This window comes from Nannospalax galili, unplaced genomic scaffold (genome assembly GCF_000622305.1).
Source record: "Nannospalax galili isolate Female #2095 unplaced genomic scaffold, S.galili_v1.0 scaffold764, whole genome shotgun sequence".
Taxonomy (NCBI): domain Eukaryota; kingdom Metazoa; phylum Chordata; class Mammalia; order Rodentia; family Spalacidae; genus Nannospalax; species Nannospalax galili.
In genome coordinates, this window is record NW_008351635.1 from 30,852 (window position 1) to 53,307 (window position 22,456).

General features: G+C 40.2%; 1 protein-coding gene across 4 annotated transcripts in view; it reads right to left on the bottom strand.

Moving 5' to 3' along the window:
* Nucleotides 1-22,456, bottom strand: part of Wls (Wnt ligand secretion mediator) — a 120,328-nt gene that overhangs the window by 17,786 nt on the left and 80,086 nt on the right. For all 4 annotated transcript variants that reach the window (XR_607790.2, XM_008848537.2, XM_029553767.1 and 1 more), the window contains 8 exons: nucleotides 19,886-20,047; nucleotides 17,578-17,714; nucleotides 13,947-14,115; nucleotides 12,235-12,332; nucleotides 11,811-11,874; nucleotides 9,628-9,771; nucleotides 7,831-7,914; nucleotides 524-677 (listed from right to left, as the gene is read on the bottom strand). Coding sequence is in view for 3 of the 4 variants with exons in the window: in XM_008848537.2 (XP_008846759.1) it covers nucleotides 524-677; nucleotides 7,831-7,914; nucleotides 9,628-9,771; nucleotides 11,811-11,874; nucleotides 12,235-12,332; nucleotides 13,947-14,115; nucleotides 17,578-17,714; nucleotides 19,886-20,047 (1,012 nt within the window). In the remaining variant the exon portion in view is untranslated. The remainder of the gene's footprint in view (nucleotides 1-523; nucleotides 678-7,830; nucleotides 7,915-9,627; nucleotides 9,772-11,810; nucleotides 11,875-12,234; nucleotides 12,333-13,946; nucleotides 14,116-17,577; nucleotides 17,715-19,885; nucleotides 20,048-22,456) is intronic.

The following is a 22,456-nucleotide window of genomic DNA, read 5'->3' on the forward strand; positions in this document are numbered from 1 at the left end:
AAAAAAAACATTCCTGAAGTGTTGGGGATAAAGATCAATGCCTAGCATACATGAGGTCCTGGATGTTATCTCAGCATCTCATACACACAGACACATAGGCAGACAAAATCCTTGAAGAAAACCAAGGTGGAAAAAGTGAGGCTTTGAGCACTTTTCCTTCACCTAGTACTGTCACCCAGTACCTCCCAGATTAGAGGAATAAATGTGACATACTTTTTAACCACGAGTTAACTTTGCTCAAAAAAATTTGAGGAAAACAAATTTCATTGGTTATTACTATATCTGGCACATATTTTATACTATAATGAAACATTTTCAATGTATTTTGGAGGTTAAAAACTTCAAGAGTTATCCAGCTTTTTGGTTTATAGCTCCAGAATTCCCTAGAGTGCTCACTTATTCTCTCCCAGTATCAAGAAGATACCTAGAGGAAAGTGAAACCAGGTCTTTAGATGTCTAAATCTTATGAATACAGAAGCCTACTTATCTTGAATGAATCTGTAATGAAGAGACAGAGACTCACCATTAGACTGGTCTTCCCCATAGTTCTTATGGGATGGTGCATACAAGAACATCAAAGCAAAGACATACAGGTTCCACATTCCGTAGATACCAGTGAAGAAAGCACTGTTCACTTGAACTGTGACACCACCCCATTTCCAATGCCCTTCAGTCACCTACAGGAATAAAAAAAGAGGAGAAACATAATACCATATAGAAACTGATCAACATGAAAGTCAGGGTTTTTCTTCACATCCAAAAAAATCAAAGACCCTGCAAGACTCCATATTTTAATATGAATGCTATCCATGTAAATTAAAGTCACCCAAGGGCTTACTCTGTGTCAGGCACAAAGTCAGTGGTTCTTATCTTGGCTATGTATTAGTATAATTTGGAGAATGTCTCTTTCTAGAAATTGAAGTCCACTGTTACTCCTCTGTTAAAGGGTTGTGCTTTACTCCATCCACAATTACAGTTTCTATGTTGTCTTCCCATGTAATAAAATGTCCCTGAGACAGAGACTATTTCTGACTTGCTTGCTGCTGAGACTTTGGTGCCTGATGCGCTACAGGTTTGCAGTGAAAATAATTCAAATTTAGGTTCTACCACTCACTCAGTAAGAGAAAAGTCTCTGGATTTCAGTTTTCTTAAGTGTAAAATAAAAACTTGCATGGCTATAGAGGAGAATTAAAAATCACTCTAGAAACTCTGTGTTATACAATAAACAATATATCTTAGATATTTATGAAATGTCATTCTAAGTAAGTTGCTCACAAAAGTAATTAGGAAGCTTCCATATGCTTTGTAGTTTTGCAAGAGATGTTCCAAAACCGCTTTTGTAGGAGATAATGACTCGTTAACTGTTTTAAGGATGGTCTGAAGACACAGTTTACACTAACAACTGTCACAGAGCTGTTGATCTGAGTGACTGATAATTTGTATCAGTACTGAGATCATTGCAATGATTTTGACCACTTTTGCTTGCTATATGAAATTTTAAATGGGAATAAATGGAAGTACTGGATAAATGTTTCTTTGACAGCTTAATGAGGCTGGGTTATATAAACTGTCTCTAGGAGCCACTTCTAACTTGCAAGATGGCAAGCTCTGGCTGAATGTTAATAACTTTAACAAGCAAGTTGAGCTCTGCTCCTGTTTATGATATGGTGGGTCTGTGTTCCTTCATGCCTTCCATTGCATTTCCCATGACCCACTGAGGCCCTAGGCATAGTAGGGTACTAAGTATATATTTTTCCTTTAGAAAAACCAGGAGCATCAGGAAACCAGGATAACCAATTATAGACTTGCCAATTTTAGTTTGGGCCTTGATGACATACAATTGTTCATTTTGGTGACTCATAAACAAACCGCCACTATGAATTCTTACTTATTTTGGAAGATAATTCATTTTATATGAAATGCCCAGATGGTGTTTTTTATCAAAAAGAGATTTTATAACCTTTACTGATTTTAGGTCATGTGTCAGCATTGAAACTACTTATGACTTCTTAGTTATGTCTCCAAATGCTACTCTAGCATTTAAGTACAAATAGCCACACTTAAATTACAGTTGTGTGTGAGCATAGTCTAATGTTAAATACATATGATGAAAGAGGAAAAGAAGCTTTAAGAGAGTCCTAGAAATCTGTGCTTCTGCTACTCTGGTCCAGTTAAGCAGGAGAGGCTCAACAAGCTATAAGTAAGGCAGAACATGGCAGTTTTTTGCCTTTGTTAGGGCAGTGGGCCTTCAGCTAAAGGAAGGACATGTTAGAGGCTATACTCTGTTGTCAGGCAGAGGAAAACTGAGAACTGATCATTTTGATGAATTTATTCTTGCTAGGATTGGCATGACTGATCCACCTAAGGAAATACCAGTCTGAAGGTCTGGTACTCAATTATATGCAACAGATGACTGTTGAATGAATAAAGGGCAAAAATATAGGGATATTAAGAGAATGCCATTGCAAATATAAGGAACTAGAAGGAGGGGCTAGAATCAACCACTCTTAAGAAACATTCTGCTGAGGCAGGAAGCCAGCAGGGTAAAGAGAAGATCAGTACACTATTGTCTGAAGAGGTGTTTTAGTGGATGAAGTTTCTGCTTGCAGTGATGAAGACTACCAAGTTTGGCAACTGAGGCAAGGTGAAAACAGGTCATGCCATAGTCCCCAAGGTGTTAGTTGGGATGAACCTTTAGTATTAGGTGTTTACTTAGATACTAGAAACGGACACTGAGTGGTGACACTACTGAATTCCAAGATGCTACTTGGACTCTGAAGGTTGGGTTCTGCTAGGTTTGTGGGTAGGAGAGAACAGCCTTGACAAGTATTCAGGGGGTGAGAGATGAGGCCTTTCAGTAGGGGATACTATCAGCAGGTGATGATAATTCTGGGCTTTGAAGGAAGATTCTCAGAGAGCAAAACAACTTTTCTGTAGAAGAAGCTGATGTTACCCAGATGAGAGAAGCCCCAGAGAGGGCAGTAACCATTAGCTGGTAAGGGGGAGTGTTTGTGGGAAGTACCAGTATGTAATGAATTGGGGAAACCATCAGATGTGTTCCTGGGAGGTAGAGATTCTGTGCCAGCAGTTGTAGTGGACCCCACCAGAGACAGTACTATTGGATGATTAGGAAAAAAGAGGGATTGGAAAAGGGAAGGAGGTAGAAAATGAGAGAGGAGAAAGGAAGGAAAAAGGAAGGAGAGAGAATCTGACTGAAAAGTAAATACTGTGGTAAATAAACAATAACTCAACTTTAAAATGAGAGGATAAGTATTTATTTAAATTTTGTTCCCTGTCAGATTTCTTTATCATTTAAAATAAGTGATCAACCCAGATATTAGTGAGTTCAAGATTTTTCTGTAATAGTAGCAACGGAAGCCAATGTAACAGTCATTCAATGCTCATGATATTCTAGCACTATGCTAAGCATTTCATAGGAAATATATTATTTAACCTTAACAGTGTGAGATAGGCAGGTAATATTTCTATTCAATACACAGGTAAATCATGGTAAGCAAAGGTATAGGAACCTGCCCAATGTTGCTCAGTTAGACAGTCATGGTCATGGGTCTGACTCCAAAAAAAAGGTGTTCTTAGTGACTGTGAAACACAAAAACATCACAAGGATGGCCTCCGAAGGCAGCAGATGAGGCAACTATTATAAAAGGTCATTGTATTGCTCATTGCTCACTCTAGGACTAGCTCCCTAAGAGGTTATTTAATCCCAGTTGGGCAGCCATAAATGCAGGTACACATGAGCACCACTAAATGGATGCAGTAAATTAGACACACACACACACACACACACACACACACACACACAAAACATAACTTTACAGAAGAACAAACAACGTGAATGAGATACTCAGCTGACAAGGAACATGCAGGAGCTGAGCCTGTCTGAGAAAACAGCAGATTTAGGGTCTCTTCTTCTGTTTGCTCTGGGACTTGCACATTGTTTTGAATACAGCTGCTGAAATATACTCAAGGACTGAATGTTTATCTTTAAATGCTATTTCCTGCTTTGGGCAAGGAACTGAAATGCACAAATTAATTATATAGGTATTATAACACCCCCACCCCCAATTTGGAGACTGGATTGTATTTTCCCCTCTGTTTTCTCAATCGTTCATGCTTAAGACATTCTGAGCTCTACACTGCTTCCCACTAACATGAACCACAATGAGCAGCCACAACAAAACAGGTTTTGCAGATCCAAAATCTAATAATGCTAAGTCAGAGAGGTAGCCATTTCTTCTTTTAATTTTCAGAGACAAAAATCAAATATTCCCAATACCACCCCCACCAAAACAAAAACAAAAACCAAGCTCACCCACTGCAAAGCTTTATTTCTAAAAGCTCCTGTTTTTCTGATTTTACATTTCAACAAATTACTTTTGTTTGGGACCACCCAGTTATACCCCTGCAGCCAAGTGAGGTCAAATCTCTTTACACCCAGTAGTCTTGACAACCAGCATTCCACTTAACAATAAGATTTCCAAACCCCCAACACAGGGTCTCTTACTGGAAACATTTCCTTACATTTCATTTAAGTCACAGAATGAAATGATCTCTCGGAGGGAGGGGGAGAGGGAGGGAGGGAGGAAGAGAGAGAGAGAGAGAGAGAGAGAGAGAGAGAGAGAGAGAACTGGGGGATAAGCTACATGTGGCTTGACCTGAATATCTGGCCCCTGGGTGGGGGTGGGGTGCCCCTTAGTGAAGGTCAGTAACCTTCGCTCCTGTACTGCACTTCAGTTCCTTGCTGGCACCACCTCTAAATTAAATTCCTCTCTCTAGAAGGGAAGGGGCTGAAAGACTGTGGTGCTGCATCTCTTGGTTGCTATGACTGAAGCCATTAAAATAGCAGGCATTAAAGACTGAGTCTCAGTTGCAGCTACAAAGCCTCAAGGTCACCACATTCCACAGCTTCCTGTGAGCCTTTCGTTCTTGGCCTCAGAGATTCAATATCCTGGCAAGATTCCCCACATATATTTCATGGGGTTTAAATGCAAGCTTTCCCAACAAGTATAATGGGGGTTTTAAAACATTCCTTTACCTAAGGCTGGGGTCCTTTTCAAAATGTTACCCAGTAGGCCTTTTTTTGGGTGAGCTCATTGCTCTGACATTCCAAAATGATATTAGAAACTAAATTCTCTGATGACATTAATATAGTACCTGGGACATGGACAGTTATGCCAGAAAATGTCTTAGATATCTATAAATAAGCCTTAAAAAACAGCAGGGAGAATGTGAGGCACTAATGGAATTCAAAGACCTTGCTGTTACCACAGCCCCCCCACCCCCCCATGAAATCCACTTCTGGCCAACTATCACACAGCAGATACAAAAAGCCTTCCATGAGTTGAAGCCTAATACTGGGGCAATGGAAAATTAATCTTTTTTTTCCAAAGAAAAGTCACAAACTCTGCTCCCTAGAAGACAGTTTTTTTTTGTCACTTTAAAAGTGTACTAATTGCCGGGTGTGGTGGTGCACGCCTTTAATCCCAGCACTCCGGAGGCAGAGGCAAGTAGATCTCTGTGAGTTCGAGGCCAGTCTGGTCTCCATAGCAAATCCAGGCCAGCTGGGGCTACAGGGAGACCCTGTCTCAAAAAGTCCAAATAAATAAATAAATAAATAAATAAATAATAAATAAATAAATAATAAATAAATAAAGCTGTACTAATTAAACATGTACAAGTTTAAATTCTGGCACAGGGCAGCCACCTTGAAGCCCATTCCCTCGACTTCAGGTGAAAAGGAGCTCTGCAGAGCCAATCCACTGAGGAGCAGGAGTGGGAAGGACTCCAGCTTTGTTAAAAGGGCAGAGGCAGGCCTTGGAACTGGAAATGCCCTTCCTTTTCACCTCCCTGAGAGTGTGACCCTTCTTACTGGAGATTCCATTTATGTAGGAAGGCTACTTGTTCTCTCAGTCAGGTAGATTGTGTAGGTTTATAAGGACACAGCATACTGTTGAGGGTCTGAAGGAATCAGAAAACATATAGGTCACATGAGGAAATTAGTCAAATGCAAAAAGGGCTCCAACATCCTTGTTTGAATAAGGGTGTTTGAGCCTTAAGTGGTTGAATTAGAGACTCCTTTGGGGACCCTGGCGACGGCTCAGCTAACAAAAGTGCTTGCAGCCAAGCCAGAGGATGAATTCAATCTATAGGATCCACATGTTAGAAAGAGAAAGTGGACTCTCACAGGTTGTCCTCTGACTTCTACATGTGTTCCATGGCATGCACAACAACACAACACACACGTGCACGCACACACACACACACACACATACACACAAATAAGTAAATGCACTTTTAAAAAATATTTCAAAAGACGCATTCAGAATTGGAAACAGCTTTACTGCGTTTGGAGTAGAGAGTGAAGTTTCCCAAGGTTTTATAAACAGTCTGATATAACCACAGTTCTGTTACAAGTCAAAGAAGATATGGTAAACAATATTGTACAAAGACATCCATGTGTATTGTTTTATTTATCTGTACATGCACTTACCCTTGAACAGAGCCAGCCACCCAACACTTCCCAGTGAGCACAGCCAACAGGGCATTAGAAGCTCAGAACTTGGGGGTTCCTTTAGATGGAATTAAAGGGGGTACATGAACTGAACAGAAGAATATATCTTTATTTTCACTAGTTTCTAACTGAAAGGTGATGTCTCCTTAGTTATGAATGTAAAATAAATTCTTATGATATCAGCATTACCTGTGAAATCATTTTTTGTACCAGTTAGTTGTTGAAGATAGATGTTTGGTAATAAGCCTAAAATATATATGATTCTCTTTGAAATCTAAAATTTTATTTTACTTTTTAGAAGCATTCTGAGAAGAGACCCATAGCTTCAATGGATTCACTCCTTTATAAAAGAGTTCATACAATATACATGTACTAGAAGAAAACTGGCTAGCAGAAGGGAAGAAGAGGCTGTACGTGCCGTATCAGAATGCTCTATACTACCAAACATAGGGATGATAGGACATTCATTAAAGAATCAGAAGAACTAAGTTCTAGTCCCCAACTTTGTATGCATTTTGGTAAGGTATGAATGTAGCTATTCATGTTTACAACATGCCCCGGACTCTTCTAAGTACTTTGCATATCGTTTCTTGTGGTCCTTCTATAGGCAGTACTATTGTGCAGTAAGAATGATTAAATCTCAAGAAATGTTAAATAAACCAGCGCATTTCTACCATGCTGGGAAACAGAATTCATGAAAACATCTCAGAAGCCATGAGAATTCATATTTTGGCAAACAAGGCTAACAGTTCCCACCTTACTTATTTTGGAAGAGCTTTGTAAAGCCCAAATGACTGATAGGTGCATAATACATTAGATTTTTCACTTTCCGAAGCAAATTATCAATATTTTTACATTATTGTGATTATCCAATGGGATTTTTGAATCATGTTCATGTTTGGGTGGCAATGTAATTACCACAGAGGATGGGTAAGAGACTGTCAAAGGCTCTTTCTTAATGATAGATAAGGATCCAACCAAATTACTACTTGCTTGGCAGTGTTATGCTACAGGGCTTAAAACATTTACTCTCTTGAATGTAATGTTCCTTCAATTTGGCTACAGACTTTTAATTTATTTAACAACCTTCTACAAGTTTAAACTAGAAGGGGAAAGTCCGACTATGTAGGCAGTCTGTCAAAAGCCCCATACTGGAGTGGTCTAAAGAAAACAGGTTCAGTCAGCTAAGCAGAATACGCCTTTCTGCTTTTGTCCTCACCATCTCTACAGAGCCTTCTGTGCAACGCACAGGGATCTCTCCAGAGATTGTCTCCTGGGAAGGCTCAGGATCTACTCACCTGACTAACGATGAAGAAGATAACAGTCATGGCAGCACAGGCCAAGGTAATAAGCATGAGGAACTTGAACCTGAAAATCAGCCCCTATTAGGAAAGACAGGAAGAATGATTTAAAGTTTTACCAATCCCATATAGACAGATAGATAGATGATAGATAGATGATAGATAGAAAAAGAAATCTGAAAAACTAAATATCTAAGAATGACAGTAAAATAATTTCACATATTAACAGCTCTCCTGCAGAGGTAAATGTGGCTGAGGAATTTCTTGGGCAAAATATTTCCTGTGTTCTTATCTCGCATGAAACAGTGATGCTAGAGTCTTGGAAATTACATTTACAACACATAGTAAGGATGCCGATCTCCCCACTAAGCTGGCTATGATTCTCCACAAGGGTTCAAAGTTTCTAAAAGGAAGTATTCGACAGCTGTAATAAAATTCTGCTCCAGTGAACAAAAAGAAATATGCATACTAATCAACATGAAGCAGCTCTCAAATTTTCCTGTTGTCACTCCAGCTCTGGAAACAGACAAGCCTGAGAAAATACCCTTGCTTTCCTAAAATCAGGATTTAAGGAGAGATGCTTATGCAGCAGGGGCTTTTCTGTACCGATTGGCTGTACAAAACCCCGTGATTCTGTAATTTCTCTTTTTCATAGACAATTAGATGCATGTCTCCAAGTACAGCCACTTAAACATGAGCCCAATCAAGAATCTATCACATGTATTAGAGATTGGAGGATGCTTGGTGCTTCTCTTGAATGAGGAATATAATCTATAAACCGATTACTGGGCTTAATCTGAGCACCTGCTGACTATTTTAGGGAGTATGGACTATTAAGAGCCTGAAAACAAGGTGGCTCTGAGGGTAAAAGTGTCTGCCACATAAGTCCTGTGACCTGAGTTTGATCTCCTAAACCTATGCAAAGGTAGAAGGAGAGAACTAACTCTGCAGCGTATACTGTGACATGCACACTCATATCAGACACAGATATACAATAATTACTTCAGTAATTGTTTAACTTTTTAAATTTATTTTTATTTTATGTGCATGAGTGTTTTGCTTGCATGCATGTAAGTGCACTCAAGTTGTGCAAAGCCCACAGAGGCCAGAAGAGGGGGTCAGATCCTCTGGAACTGGAGTAACAGTTGTTAACGATAATATAGGTGCTGGGACTCGAACCCGGGGTCCTCTGGAAGAGCAGCCAGTGCTCTTAACTGCTGAGCCATCTCTCTCTAGTCCCGTTAATTAATTTTTAAAAAGAATTTAGGAAGTAGATCACCTAGGCTGAAACATCACAAGGGTTGGGGGAAAACCATACCCCAAGTTCAGTCTCCTATCCAAGATGCACCTGCGTTCCACACAAAGTTGTTTTTTAATAACCTGCTGGACAAGTTTCCATTTTACTGTGGTTAGACCACATTTATACTTAAAAAAACCCCAAGATATAGATAGCTGTTTAGATGCCTCTTCCTTTGCCCAAAGACCTTACATGGGAAGGAAGTTCTTAATACGTATTTTTAAGTTTTATGTATGTGTTTGTGTGTGTATGTGTGCACCGCAGAGCATGTGTGGAGGTTAGAGAACAACTTTCAGAAGTTTGTTCTTCCATTGTGGCCTCTGGAGATCAAAGTCAGGTTGTTAGGCTGGCATGGCAAAGACTTTTATTAGCTGAACCATCTCTCAGGTTGCTTAATGAGTATTTGAAGATAAAGCTTTCAACCTCTAGAGCCCTGAATTTACACACCCAGCTGGAGGGCACTAGTGTCAGCTCTAGAATGAGTCAAGAGAGTTTACCTCATAGTGCAGCCTCCGGACTTTGCTCATGGCTGGCAGGCTAGACTGCTTCCCACTGATGTTTCGAAACACCTGAAATACCATGAAGCACAGAAACAGGAAATAGAGGCAGAGGCATATACCAGCCACAATGATGAAAGCCATCTGAGAGTATCCAGTGAAGGAAACAACAAAGTCACCAAGGATAAGAGCTAGGGGGCGATAGCACTCCTCCCAGTTGTGTTGGCGACACTTGCTTTGTCTCCAAGTGTCCAGGAAGTTTTAGGAGGGCATTAACATTAAAACCTGGCATTCTCATACCACTGATGGGTGTTTCCTGAAAACAATTTCACAGAAGAGTATATTCAAATTGCTTTCTAAGTCAAGGAGAAAGAAAGACTAACCTTACTTTTATAAATGCAGTCAGGGTCCATCGTAAGACCTAATGGATCAGAATCTTCCTTTCAAAACATGTTTTCAGGAGATTCAAATGTGTCATATGTTCAGAAACTGTACAGTGAACACTAGTTACTAATGAAAAGCTGCTTTAGAAGTGCTGGAAGAGTTTCAATAACACATACCAAATCAGACTTTCCAGGATGAGGAAACAAGTGTGGGCATGTTTGAAAACCACTGTGCTGTGCTTAGACTTTTCTAAGAACAAGACTGAGATGTCCTGGGAGGGGATAAACAGAGTAGGATATCAGCCGCTTTCAGGGTCCCCAGCAAAGAGCAGAAGGACACATGGTATAAAGCAGTAGCTAAGGCAGGAGCTGTGGGTGTAGGCAATAAACTTTTAGAGATTCATTGGGGAGGTTCTGAAACCTTCCATTAGAGCCCAGATTGAGAATGAGCAAGACATGGATGTCATGAACAGGAGATGACCAGACTATAGTTCCTTTCTGTTGTAACAACTCTATCCCAAATTGCCTTTATTTTTCCATCATTTTAATAAGTGTAAACTCAGCATGTACCTTTCATTAAGTAGTATATTGACTACAGTTTCTCCTTCTTTTCTATGACAAATGGTACCCTGGAAAGAAGGGAATGTGGTATTTGCTACAGGACCTGAAACTGTATTTGTTCCCTTTGACCTCCATCCTGTCTGTAAATTAAAGGGTTGAACTAGAATTTCTTACAAAATAACACTGTAAATGTTGCACTTGTTGTGCAGATAACATTATATGGGGTGGAACATGGAAGAAGAGAATAGCTCAGCCTTTCAGCTTAATTCTTTCATCTTAAAAGTGATAACACTACTGATTTAGTGTGGTCACAAAATTCTGTGATGCTAAGAAATTGATATAAACACTATGACTAGACAAATCATATTCAGGGGTACATGTTAAGGCCTTAGATGTTAAGGAAGAGTATGACCCCAGGCTGCCCCTTTACTCCAGAAGACTGGCTTTTTCCCTTAGAGCAGGACATATACTATTCAGGAGATCAGATTTTATTTATTTTTTATTTGTTTTTGTTTTTGAGGCAAGGTCTCTCTGTAGCCTCAGCTTGCCTGAAACTCACTATATAGACCTGGCTGCCCTCGATATTACAGAGATCTGTTTGCCTCTGCCTCCCAAGTGCTGGGATTAAAGGTATAAGCCACTACGCCCAGGTAGAGATCAGATTTTAAATTCAGCATCCTTAAAGGGATAAGCTAAGACTGTTACTTTTCTTCACCAAGATGATATAGATGGAGCTTATATGAACCAACCAGAAGTCTTGGCATTGCTCTGAAACTAATCACCTTAGCTTCATTTGTACTGGGCCTCAGAAATTAAGGGTGGTGGTCCAGTGAAGCCACTGTCAGGGCTTCACAGGCAGGTGACCTCAGCTCAGCTCTCCCAGAGACCCCAGAAGGGGCCGCTATGGCTCCAGAAGAAGCTACTGAACTTCAGTAGGCAACAAAACAGCAAAACAGATGATTTAGGCAGTAGTTAATAGCAGAGCCTTTGATCTGACTCTGATCCTTCTGCTTCAGGGACAGGCTGCAAGCTCCCCACATGTACTGTTCGCAAAGGGCCCTGAAAGCAAGTAGTAATCCTTCTCATTATTTGCCTTGATTGTGCTATTGTCATTGGTCTAAGGATCAAATCTCTGTCTAAGCTCTTACAGAGATCATCAGCTGAGCCATGGAAATGGTCTTGGGTACCAAGCAGCTTTGGGGGGAAAAATGAAACCCTGCACCTATTGAGGAAGGATACAGCCAGTTCTGTTCCAACATCTGTAGTCCAGATACTGTAGAAGGGATTTGTAAGTTGTACTCCTCTGTAAAAACAAAAACAAACAAAGATGGAGAGGCTAGGCAAAACACAAAGGCAGTACAGAACTTTACTTAGCATTACAACTAGGGATGCAGTGTGGAAGGGCGCTATATTTAGAAAAGAAACTTCAAAGAGAGACCAAGGGAAAGCAGAGCTTTAGAATATGATCAGTCCAAGCACTCTGCAACTATAAAGGACCAAGCTTTTGACTTAGTCTCAGACTTTATCTGAGAACATGACCCTGTCCAATATTTCATCCCAAAGGCCCCCAACCACCATTCTCCATTTAAAACTCCTCCTAGAGAGATGGACATAGACACAGTAATGCACATTTCATCTTGGAGTCCCTTGGGTACCTACTCACCTCTCACACATGTCAAATATGAAAAGGCAGAAAGCGCCAACAGCAATTGGTCCAACTTGTTTCCAATACCCTGCAATGTGATTTCGCTCGTGTTGATCCTGAGGAAAACAAAATTGAAGAAGGAGGTAAAGACAGAAGAAAGCAAAGCTATTCCATGGTGACCCAGCTACTACTACTTGCTGTGCACCGTGCACTTAGCTAGACCTCAGAGGGGAGGAAACAAAATTCTTACGCTCATGTCTACTGGGAGAGGCTGGCAAATGAACAGAACAGTCATCACAAAATCTATCCACTTGGGGCTGTGACAGTAATAAGAATGAGGGGGTCGCTGTAGGAAAACAGGGAAAGGTCTTGGACCCCAAGCAAGTGTAATCTTTTTGGCTGACAAAATAATTAAATTATTGAATAAATAACAATCTTTGTTTAAAATGTAAAATGACCCCAGGGAATAAAGACATTAAAATACTTTATTATGTCAAGTTTATTTCCTTATCTTCATCATGACAAGGAATAATTCCCATACCCACTGTTTCCCAGAGTGTCCTAAGATATATTCCAAACTGACCAAGAACTCAGGAACCTCCTGCTCTTTGTCTCATTCATTTGCTACCAGGCCAGCATGAATGATCCTCTTGAGGGGCCGAGAAAGAAAATGGGGGACTATATAAGGTATATCTCAGTTTCTAGGCAGGCAAGGCCCATAACCAGCTTATTCTGGACAGTCCCCTAGTTGGGGTCCATAGCTCATTCCCAGAGCATCTCTGCTGGAGGAGCCTTTGTACTGCAGGACCCCCTCATGAAGAGTTTGGCTATGGGCAAAATCTCCTTCTTATATTGCCCTTCTGGGTGAGGAGCAGGCTTCAGAAGTTTGATTTTTATGATCAAATCCTAATGGAATTTTAAAACAGTCTCTGAGCTGGGCAAGATGGTTCAGTGAACAAACATGCTTTCTGCTAAGCCTTACAACCTGACTTCAACCTGACTTCCCTGGGGCCCACACAATGGAAGGAGAGAACCCATTCCCGAAGGCTGTCTTTTGACTTCCACATGGATATCAAAGCATGTATGCCCTTCTTCACATAAATAAAAAAATAAATGTAATTTTAACAAATAAAAATAAATAAAAATTTAAAGTTCCTTCTTCTCTGAAGGTTAACATGAAGACAAAGTTCCTGCTGACATAGCTGCATCTTAGCCACAATGTAAAGATGGTATTTTTATTTTTATTATGGTACCTCAATCTCTCTTGAATAGAATTTGATGCCATGGAAAGAGATCTGTATTTTCAGGGAGCAGGAGTCACTAGGTCACTTGGACAAACTGCTAGCTAGAAAGCACAAAACTCACATTCCATGGTGACTGGCCTGTTCCTAAGGCCAGAATAAGCAGAACTGAAGTCAAAGGACAATAAATAAAAATAACCATTAGATTTTGTATGTTTGTCTTCTTTTATATTATCTCATTGTGCTCTAAAATAAAACAAAAATTCCTAGGCTTTTCCACCCTAAGACAAGAGCCCTGAGATTAGGAAACTTGCCTCAAACCACTTAGCAAGTTACTAGTAAAGCAGGACTCTGAACTTGCAATGACAGAACTTGACCCTTGTTTCTTTTGCCTCTCCACCATCAGAAATGGGCAGGCATCAGTGCAGCATCATGCTCAAAGGAACTATGGTATAGACAGACAGCTGTTCTTCCCCCAGGGGCTCTTACCATCATATGCTCGCCACAGAAGATGATCCAGAAGGAAAGAAGCATTGCATAGAAGATGCCTTGTCGGATATCCCCAAACAATAGCATCCAGGTCCAGTCAAACCCAATGGAAAACCATTCCACGGGGATATTGATAAAGGTCATAGAAATCCCAAGGGCAAAGATGACTCTGAGTTGAAAAAATACCCAGAAGATCCAGATTATTCATTTGGGAGGCATATTTCCAAAATTTAAATCTAATTTTGAGAACTGAGATGTTACTTATTCAGACCAAAGCCTCTTAGCACTCATGGTAAGTTTCCACCCTGGGATTCAAAACATCCTACTTGACCCATTGGAGAATGAAGCAGTACAACCCTAACTCTTGTCTAACTGAATGTAGCCCCCTGAGAGATTCACACTTTAATTTGGTCCAATCTCAGATTAAGAACTGTCTACCAGGATTTGCTCCATGGCCTTCTTAAGCAAATCTGCTTGAGTTTAATTGTACTTCCTTACCTCTTTAAGACATCACTGACCCAGTCATTAAGAATACTCATTGGGGCTGGAGAGATGGCTCAGCAGTTAAGAACACTGACTGTTCTTGCAGAAGACCCGGGTTCGAATCCCAGCACCCACATAGCAGCTAACAACTGTCCATAACTCCAGTTCCAGGGGATCCAACAGCCTCTTCTGTCCTCCGTGGGCATTGCACAACATGGGTGCACTTACCTACATGTAGGCGATATACGCATACACATAAGATAAAAATAATAAAATATTTTAAAAAAGAATACTCATAATTACTGTGGTATCTTCAGTAACTATAAATTATATAAGCATATTTGTTTCCATAATAAATTACTCCAAGGGCAGCAGGGTGTGGTGGTGCACACCTTTAGTCCCAGTACTTAGAAGGCAGAGGCAGGTGGATCTCTATGAGTTTGAGGCCAGCCTGGTCTACATAGTGAGTTCCAGGCTAGCTGGGGCTACAGGGATATCTTGTCTCAAAAAGACGAAAAAAATTACCCCAAACACTCACAAATTCTATTGGCTGCTTGTTTAGTTTTTGTTTTGCTTTTCCTCTGTCATACTATTAACTGCTCCTCCATTAAAATATCATTCTGATGGGGGCTAGAGAGATGGCTCAGTGGTTAAGAGCAGTGGCTGCTCCTGCAGAGGACCCGGGTTCAGTTCCTAGCACCTACATGGTAGCTAACAACTGTCTGTAACTCCAATTCCAGAGGATTCAACACCTTCTTTTGATCTCCCTGAGTACTGCATGGCACAGATGCACTTACATACATGCAAAACACTCATACACATAAAATAATAACTAAATAATTTAAAAATATTATTCTGATTTATTTATATCTTTTTCATACCCACAAGACACATGTGCTCACAAGGCACAGACAATGTACTAGGAATAGCATTAGGGTTATAGACACCTACATGAGAAGGACCAATGTTCTCAATCAGAGAGATGCATCTAGTAGGAAAGTCAGATAAAGCGGCATTGAAAGAGGGGGGCTAAGCAATATTAGCACAGTTTAGAAGCAGACACTGATGCCAGAATTTATCTCTTACACTGAGACAGAAACTAAGCCAGCAAGGAGTTGAGGATAAAGGATAAAGGAAAGAGGCAAAGGGCAGAGCTTAAGTGGAAGTGGAGAGGCCTGGAAGAGCTAGAAGTATTTGTAGATCTGCATGTAATGAGTCCTAAAAGGACATGGGAGCAGAGAAATAAAAAGGGATGACCTTAGGAAGAAATATCTCAGCAGAGACTTTTAAATTTATCTTAAAGAGACTAGGAATCCAATAAAGAGTGGAATGTCATCATTCATTCACACAATAAGTAGTTATTAACTTTAACATTATACAGAAAGATAAAATGAGTAAGAGAATGGAGAGTGATCTTACATAAGGTGAAAATAGGAATAGAAAAACCCACTGCAATGAGAAACATCAGAGCACATTCCTTTAGAAAGGAATACCTGAGCTACTAAGATAACCTGGGAATCAGTATTTCAGATCAAGAGTGTTCAAAGGCCCTGGAGTGAAAGCCTAGCACACAAAATATTTGATTTTTGGCCTGGAGAGATGGCTCGGCGCTTAAGAACGCTGACTGTTCTTGCAGAAGACCTGGGTTCAAGTCCCAGCACCCACATGGCAGCTAACAACTGTACATAACTCCAGTTCCAGGGGAGCTGACAGCCTCTTCTGTCCTCTGTGGGCATTGCACGGCACGGGTGCAGTTACCTATATGCAGGCAATACACGCATACACATAAAATAAGAATAATAAAATATTTAAAAAATATTTGATTATCAAAACAGGTACTGTAGAGAATAAGAGATAAATTCCAAGGGAGTTAATAGGCCAAGGCAAAGGAGATAGCCTGTGGAGAGCTTTCAGTGAGGTGTGGCATGATCTGATTGATACTTAAAGGAAGCACAGAAGCTTCTGATGAACAGACTGTATGTAGTGAGAATAGTAGAAGCAAGGGGAGCAGCTGGGAGGCTACTTCCAATAACACAGCTGGGCAGTGATACGGGTGGGCAGATTTCAGCAGTAGCAGTGGAGATGGTAAGATTTCCTGGGGGTTGGACAGAGGTGTGAACAGTGGGATACAGGGTGGATTGCACCTTTCTAGTTCAGCAAGGAAAAGGGAGGAGTTTCCTTTCCCTAATATGGGGAGGCCTAGGAGAGAACCAGCTGGCAGCCAGAGGAAGTCAAGTATGCAAGTAAAGGTGTTAAATAAACAGCTAGGATAAACAGGAGAGGCTGAAGCTAAATTAGGAGTCATCACATAGTACATAATTTTTAATTCCCAGAGACCACCTGGGAATAAGCAAACTAATAAAGAAAGAAAGTCCAAAGATTGTGCTCTGGATACACAGTGTAAGAGACTGGAAAGATAAAGAAACAGGAGTAAGAACTAGGCTTTGGCCAGCAAAGGAGAAAAGTGAAAGAGGTTGTATGAAGGAAAGGGCATGATTAGCTATGTCAAATGCCATTGATGGATCAAGGAAGGTAAAGACCAACATCTAAACGTTGGATTTGGACTGTGGAGGTCATTGGTGATCTTGTGAAGGGCAGATTCAGTGGAACAGTGGGGATGAATCACTACTGAAATAGGATCAAGTGATAACTGGAGGACATACATGGACAAGATTTTTGAGGATTCTTATAAAAGGAGAAAAATGTGTGATTTCACTTTAAGGAAATGGAAAAAGTGAGAATTTTCTCATGGTACAGCATATGTATACACAATGCTAATAGAAATAAGCCAGCAGAAGGGAGAAGGTATTGATGTGAGAAGGAAAGGTGCTGTAGCTCTACATGAACATCGCCCTGTTGGTGAGAGGGTTTGAGCTCAGTTAGGAGCAGGGCAGTTCATCCATTAACAGAAGAATCTGGTTCTGACCATGGGGACAAACAGCAAAGACAGTGGTGTAGGAGAGGGATAATGCCAAAGATTCAGGAAAAATTTTCATGTGAAATCTGAAAGAAAAATAATCCAGGATGACTCCCGATCAATTACCAGCTAAAGTCACCACTGGCTGCTTGAACTGAATCAAGCAAAACAGGAGCATGACAGTTTTTGAGAAGTCAGTATTTCCTAAGAGTGCTCTGAATCAGTTCTTACTTTTCCAGAAGCACTGGGGGTCGGGACATCATGGTAATCCTCCTCCAATACCACACCATAATGATGAAGATGCTGGGCGTGAGGAAGGTCTTCATAGCGAACCACACCTTAGTGAAGCCTCCATTTTGATGAATTCCCTGGACAGAAATCAATCATAATTTTGAAGTTAAATGTATATTAGCATTAGTTTTTACTACTAAACACATTCTGGAAACAAACTAAGTAAACAGTTTGTCTACCCAAAAGTGTTCATAGTCATAGGATGTACTACCCTCATATACCCTGACACCTTTTCAAATATCATAAAAATATATAAATATTGAAAAGAATAAAAATGGCTATGCTAAGGGACTGATTAAGAATATAATCAAATTTTTTTCTTTAAGGTTTTTATTCAAATATTGGCGATATCCCATATGCCCAGTCAGTTGGTATTGATAAACCTATACAATGGACCACAATATTAGAAAGTACATTTTTATTATGTTCGCAACATAACATTAAATGAGAAAAAAAAAAACCAATAAGCACAAGTCATTTCAGTATGATCTGACTTTTTATATGGAAAGGATGTGTGTGTGTGTGTGTGTGTGTGTGTGTGTGTGTGTTGTGTGTGTAGAAGTAGCCGTAAAGAGTATTTGAAAACATCAGTAGTGTTATTTCTCTAGATGTTGGTATATTACAGATAGTTGTTACACTTTTCTGTGTCTTATACTTTAAAATTTATTCTCTAATTTTCTTTTTTTGTGTGTACTCATGGGGGGGTGCTTGTGCACATGTGTATATGTATGTGGGTGCACATGCACATGTATGTGGGAGTGTTCATAATAGAGCAGCTCCGAGTGTTTTCCTCAGGAGCCATTTTTCTTGTTTTTTTTTTTTTTTTTTTTTTTTTTTTTTTTTTAAGCTGGCCTTGCCTCCATGAGGCCAAAGATGACCTTCAACTCCTGATCCTTCTGCTTCTACTCCCCAGATACCGGGAATATATGCATATACCACCACACTCAGCTTCCCAAGGGGTTCTGGAGCTCATAAATTGGGGATTGGGCAAGGTACAGAAACCCCAGGCATCTAGAGTTCCCCGAGTCATCAGAGCTTGGAGGTGGGCCTGAGGACAGTGGAATAGCCATCTAAATGAGTGAGATTGTTTGTTACTGCAGAGGAGAGTGATCAGGTGATGTTACCTGTTTCTACCATAACATTTGAATTTCATTTGTATGCCAATATATAGAGATAAATTCAGTAAATAAGATTAACAGTAATTTGAAGAACAAATTAGACCAGAAATCTGAAGCTGTGATCTTTATTTTCCTTAATTCAGTAAAACCATGTGACTTACGCCCCCGGTTTTTTCCCCAGGGGCCCTTTTTTTTGTTTTTTTTTTTTTTTTTTTTTTTGTCTGAGTACTGGGACTAAAAGCAAATACCACCATGCCAAGCTATTCATCCTGTTTTTGAGATGGGTGTCTCTCATTAGGACTTGGAGGTCACTGGGGATCCACCTGTCTCCACTTCCCCAGTACTGGGATCACAATAGGGATCAAATTTAGGCCCTCACGCTTGCTCAGTTCTTTACTGACTAAGATATGGCCCCATTCCCTACTTTCTAATTACATATATGTATTTCCTATGTGAATGTTTTTAGATTTTTAAAAAAATGGCCTTCTGGGGCTGTAGAGATTGCTCAGCAGTTAAAAGCAGAGGACCCAGGTTCAATTCCCAATACCCACATTGTGGCTAACAACCATCTCTAACTCCAGTTCCAGGGGATCCGATGCTCTCTTCTGTCAGGCGCTGCATGACATGGGTGCACTTATATACATGCAGGCAATACATTCATACATGTAAAGTAAAAATAATAAAAAAATTTTTAAATGGCCTTACTCCATGTTCTACTCCCCCCTCCAATTAAGCAAATAAAATGGAAAGAACCTGAGATATCACTGTTCCCATTGACATTTGTACTTTGCAAGGTGAAATGCTAATCTTTTACTTTCATTTTGTTCATTATGCAATTATGATTTTATTACGATTTACAAAAAGTATAGTGATCTTATGTTGTCCTAAGACCACTTAAAATCTTAAGTACAATAATTAATTGTTTTCAATTTCTATAATCTCATTTTAATTTATAGTCTTGGCCATCATGATAATGTTATTATTCCTAACTTTTAGATGAGCCAACTGAGGCAATTCTAACATAGAGATGGCAGGATGAAGATAGAGCTTCCTTCAACCAAACATGACCACTGTAGTTTGGGCCACTGCTTCCAGGATCACAGTCTGTTGGTTCAGTTACATTCACTTACCACCAATCGAATATCCTTGATCTCCCCAATCCCAACATTAATTTTTTTCTTCTCGTTCACAGGCAGACGGATATTTAGAAGGTAATACTTATGAGCCACTGATCCAATTTCCATGAAAGGAAGGACATCACATTCGTAGTAACGGCCTTCATGCTCTAGGGTCTGGAAGAAGATCAGAGGGTTTGAGGCAAGTCACTATTTCCAAAAGATTGTATCTGAATTATTTTTGATTGGGCTCATATCACCACTCTGGTCTACCAGGACTTAGAGAGCTCTATATTTATAACATGTCATCAAAGTCCTCAAGTGTCCAGGAGAAAGGCCTTGCTAAAGTTGATTGCAATCTTAATGATGGCTAATTGTTTTCATGGTGAAGTATAAGAAGCCAAAAACATCTTCCTTTGTTGATCTGACAAGAAAAGAAGTAGCACAGAGGGCTTTGAACAATGGATTAGTTTGCTAGAAATGTTCACTCAGAAATTTTTGTTCCCCACCCTAAACTTCCTAATAACCCAAGAGGCAAGATGACAGAAGAGAGCTGAAATTTTAGCTAGATAGAAATTTAGCCTTTCTAGGAAAGGCTCTTGAACTTTCTAAGCCAACAATTTAAGACAGACTGCCTGGTGTGAGGCATTAAAGAACAGGAATAGTGGCACAGCTTCGGGGTAGGAGAATAGCTTCTCCTTCACTTCCCAAGGCCTCCTAGCTGTGTTCCTATTGAGGGTGGATATGAGAGATGAATATGGTGTGCAGAAGCATGAGCTGCAGCAGGCAGGGAGGTTTTCTTGATAAAGTAGATGGAGGTCTGCAATAAATGTTGGGTCTATACGCAGGACAACTTGCTGTATCCTGATTAAGTGATAGGGGAAGAACTGAGTTGTCATTCCTAGGTCTGACTTATCTCATGGGACATCCATTATTTGTTAAATTAGAACAAACATCCCAGTACAGAAGTCAGATGGAAGAAAATAACAAGGAGTCCATAGCCTGGCATGCAAAGGGCTCTGGCCCTTCTGTGATGGTGGCGGGTTCTTTACTGAACAGTCAGAGCTCAGAACACGATGAACAGGCTTCTGAATAGAGACGAGACACTAATCAACAAAAGAGCAAGCAAACAGCCAGCTTATGCAGTTCCAGTTTCTTCTTCCCTTCCCTGTCTGGTTAGATATCACTAATCAGTTCCTTCACTGTCCAGGTAGACCTTAGTAAAAAATAATAACAATTTATCTAAGTTGTTAAGGGCTCTTTTCAGATACTATCAGTTGATTAGAGTTGTCAAATAAGATTTTAAAAGTAAAATAATTCTCCCTTGCTCTCCATCACCCCTCCCCCAATACTTTGCTTACAAACCAGACCTAGAATTACTGGTCTGCAGAAACTACTGAAAATATACCACAAGCTCTGATTCAGTTTTAGATTAAAGTGAATGGTGAGAACTAGTTGCCCTGTGTGGCAACAACAAGAGGAGGGTAGTATTATTTTATTTATGGCAACTGAGAATTGGAGGGGGAGGACAGCAAAACCTGCTTAGTTTAATGCCATCTGATGTGTATCGTACCCAAGGTCCCCAAAGTAGTAGCAGGCTTGGGACAAGGACTGGGTTCTTCTGAGTTCTGTCACACCACATTATTGTCTCCATTTCTAAGAGAGAAAAAGACATGAGTGTGCCAAAAACAAAGGCATGAGTGCCTCAGGATGCCCAAAGTTGGGCACTATGTATGCTGTGGTAAACCTGGTCCTACCGTAGGTCACCCAACCTCAAGTGGCTTCACTTCCATCAAGGTAAACAAGCAGGTTAATAGAAGGTGATCTCTGGAGTCACTAATTCCCTCCAGGATCTCTGAACACCTGCATTTCCCAGCTTCTACTGAAAGAATGTAACACTATTTTCCATGAGATAGATTTGCCAAAGTTCGATCAATTTAGTGAGACCACTAGCTTCTGCTATGCTGACCAGGGTCAGGGTCAAATTTACTGAATTTACTGATCTGTTAGGGACATTGTTTCTAAAGTTCTGCCTCTGCCAGTATTTAGGGCACTTAAGAAAAAAGATATTCTTATTTTTTCCCCATTCCTCTGCCTTCTTCCACCCTTCCCTCCCTCCCCATTCTCTCCATTCTCCCACTCTTTCTACCCTCCCCTAGCTCTGGCATGAGACTTCCTAATTAGGGCAAATTACAGCAGGTGGCAACTTGACTTTTTTTTTTGTTTTAACTTCACAATACACCAGAGACTAAAGAGCTTTAAAGCAATTTCTCATTTAATCTTCAGACTCAAGATTAAATTTCACTGCAATCAAAAAGCATAGATTTGATGACTGGTTTTCTTCACACCTTTCAGGGTTTAATATCTTTCTTAAATGAGATCAACACATCCTGAAGATAATTAAGGCCCTGTCATTAAGAATCAATTGCAGGCAGTACCCCTCCCTCATACTGTTTCTGCTGCCCTGCCAGTGTATGAGGAGAGTGAAAAATGATTTCTCCTTTTTCTGGGGATGAAATTTTATAACCAAGAACTCTCTAAGTTATATTCAGTCAGGCTTTCCTCTGGAAAATGCAACCAACTTGC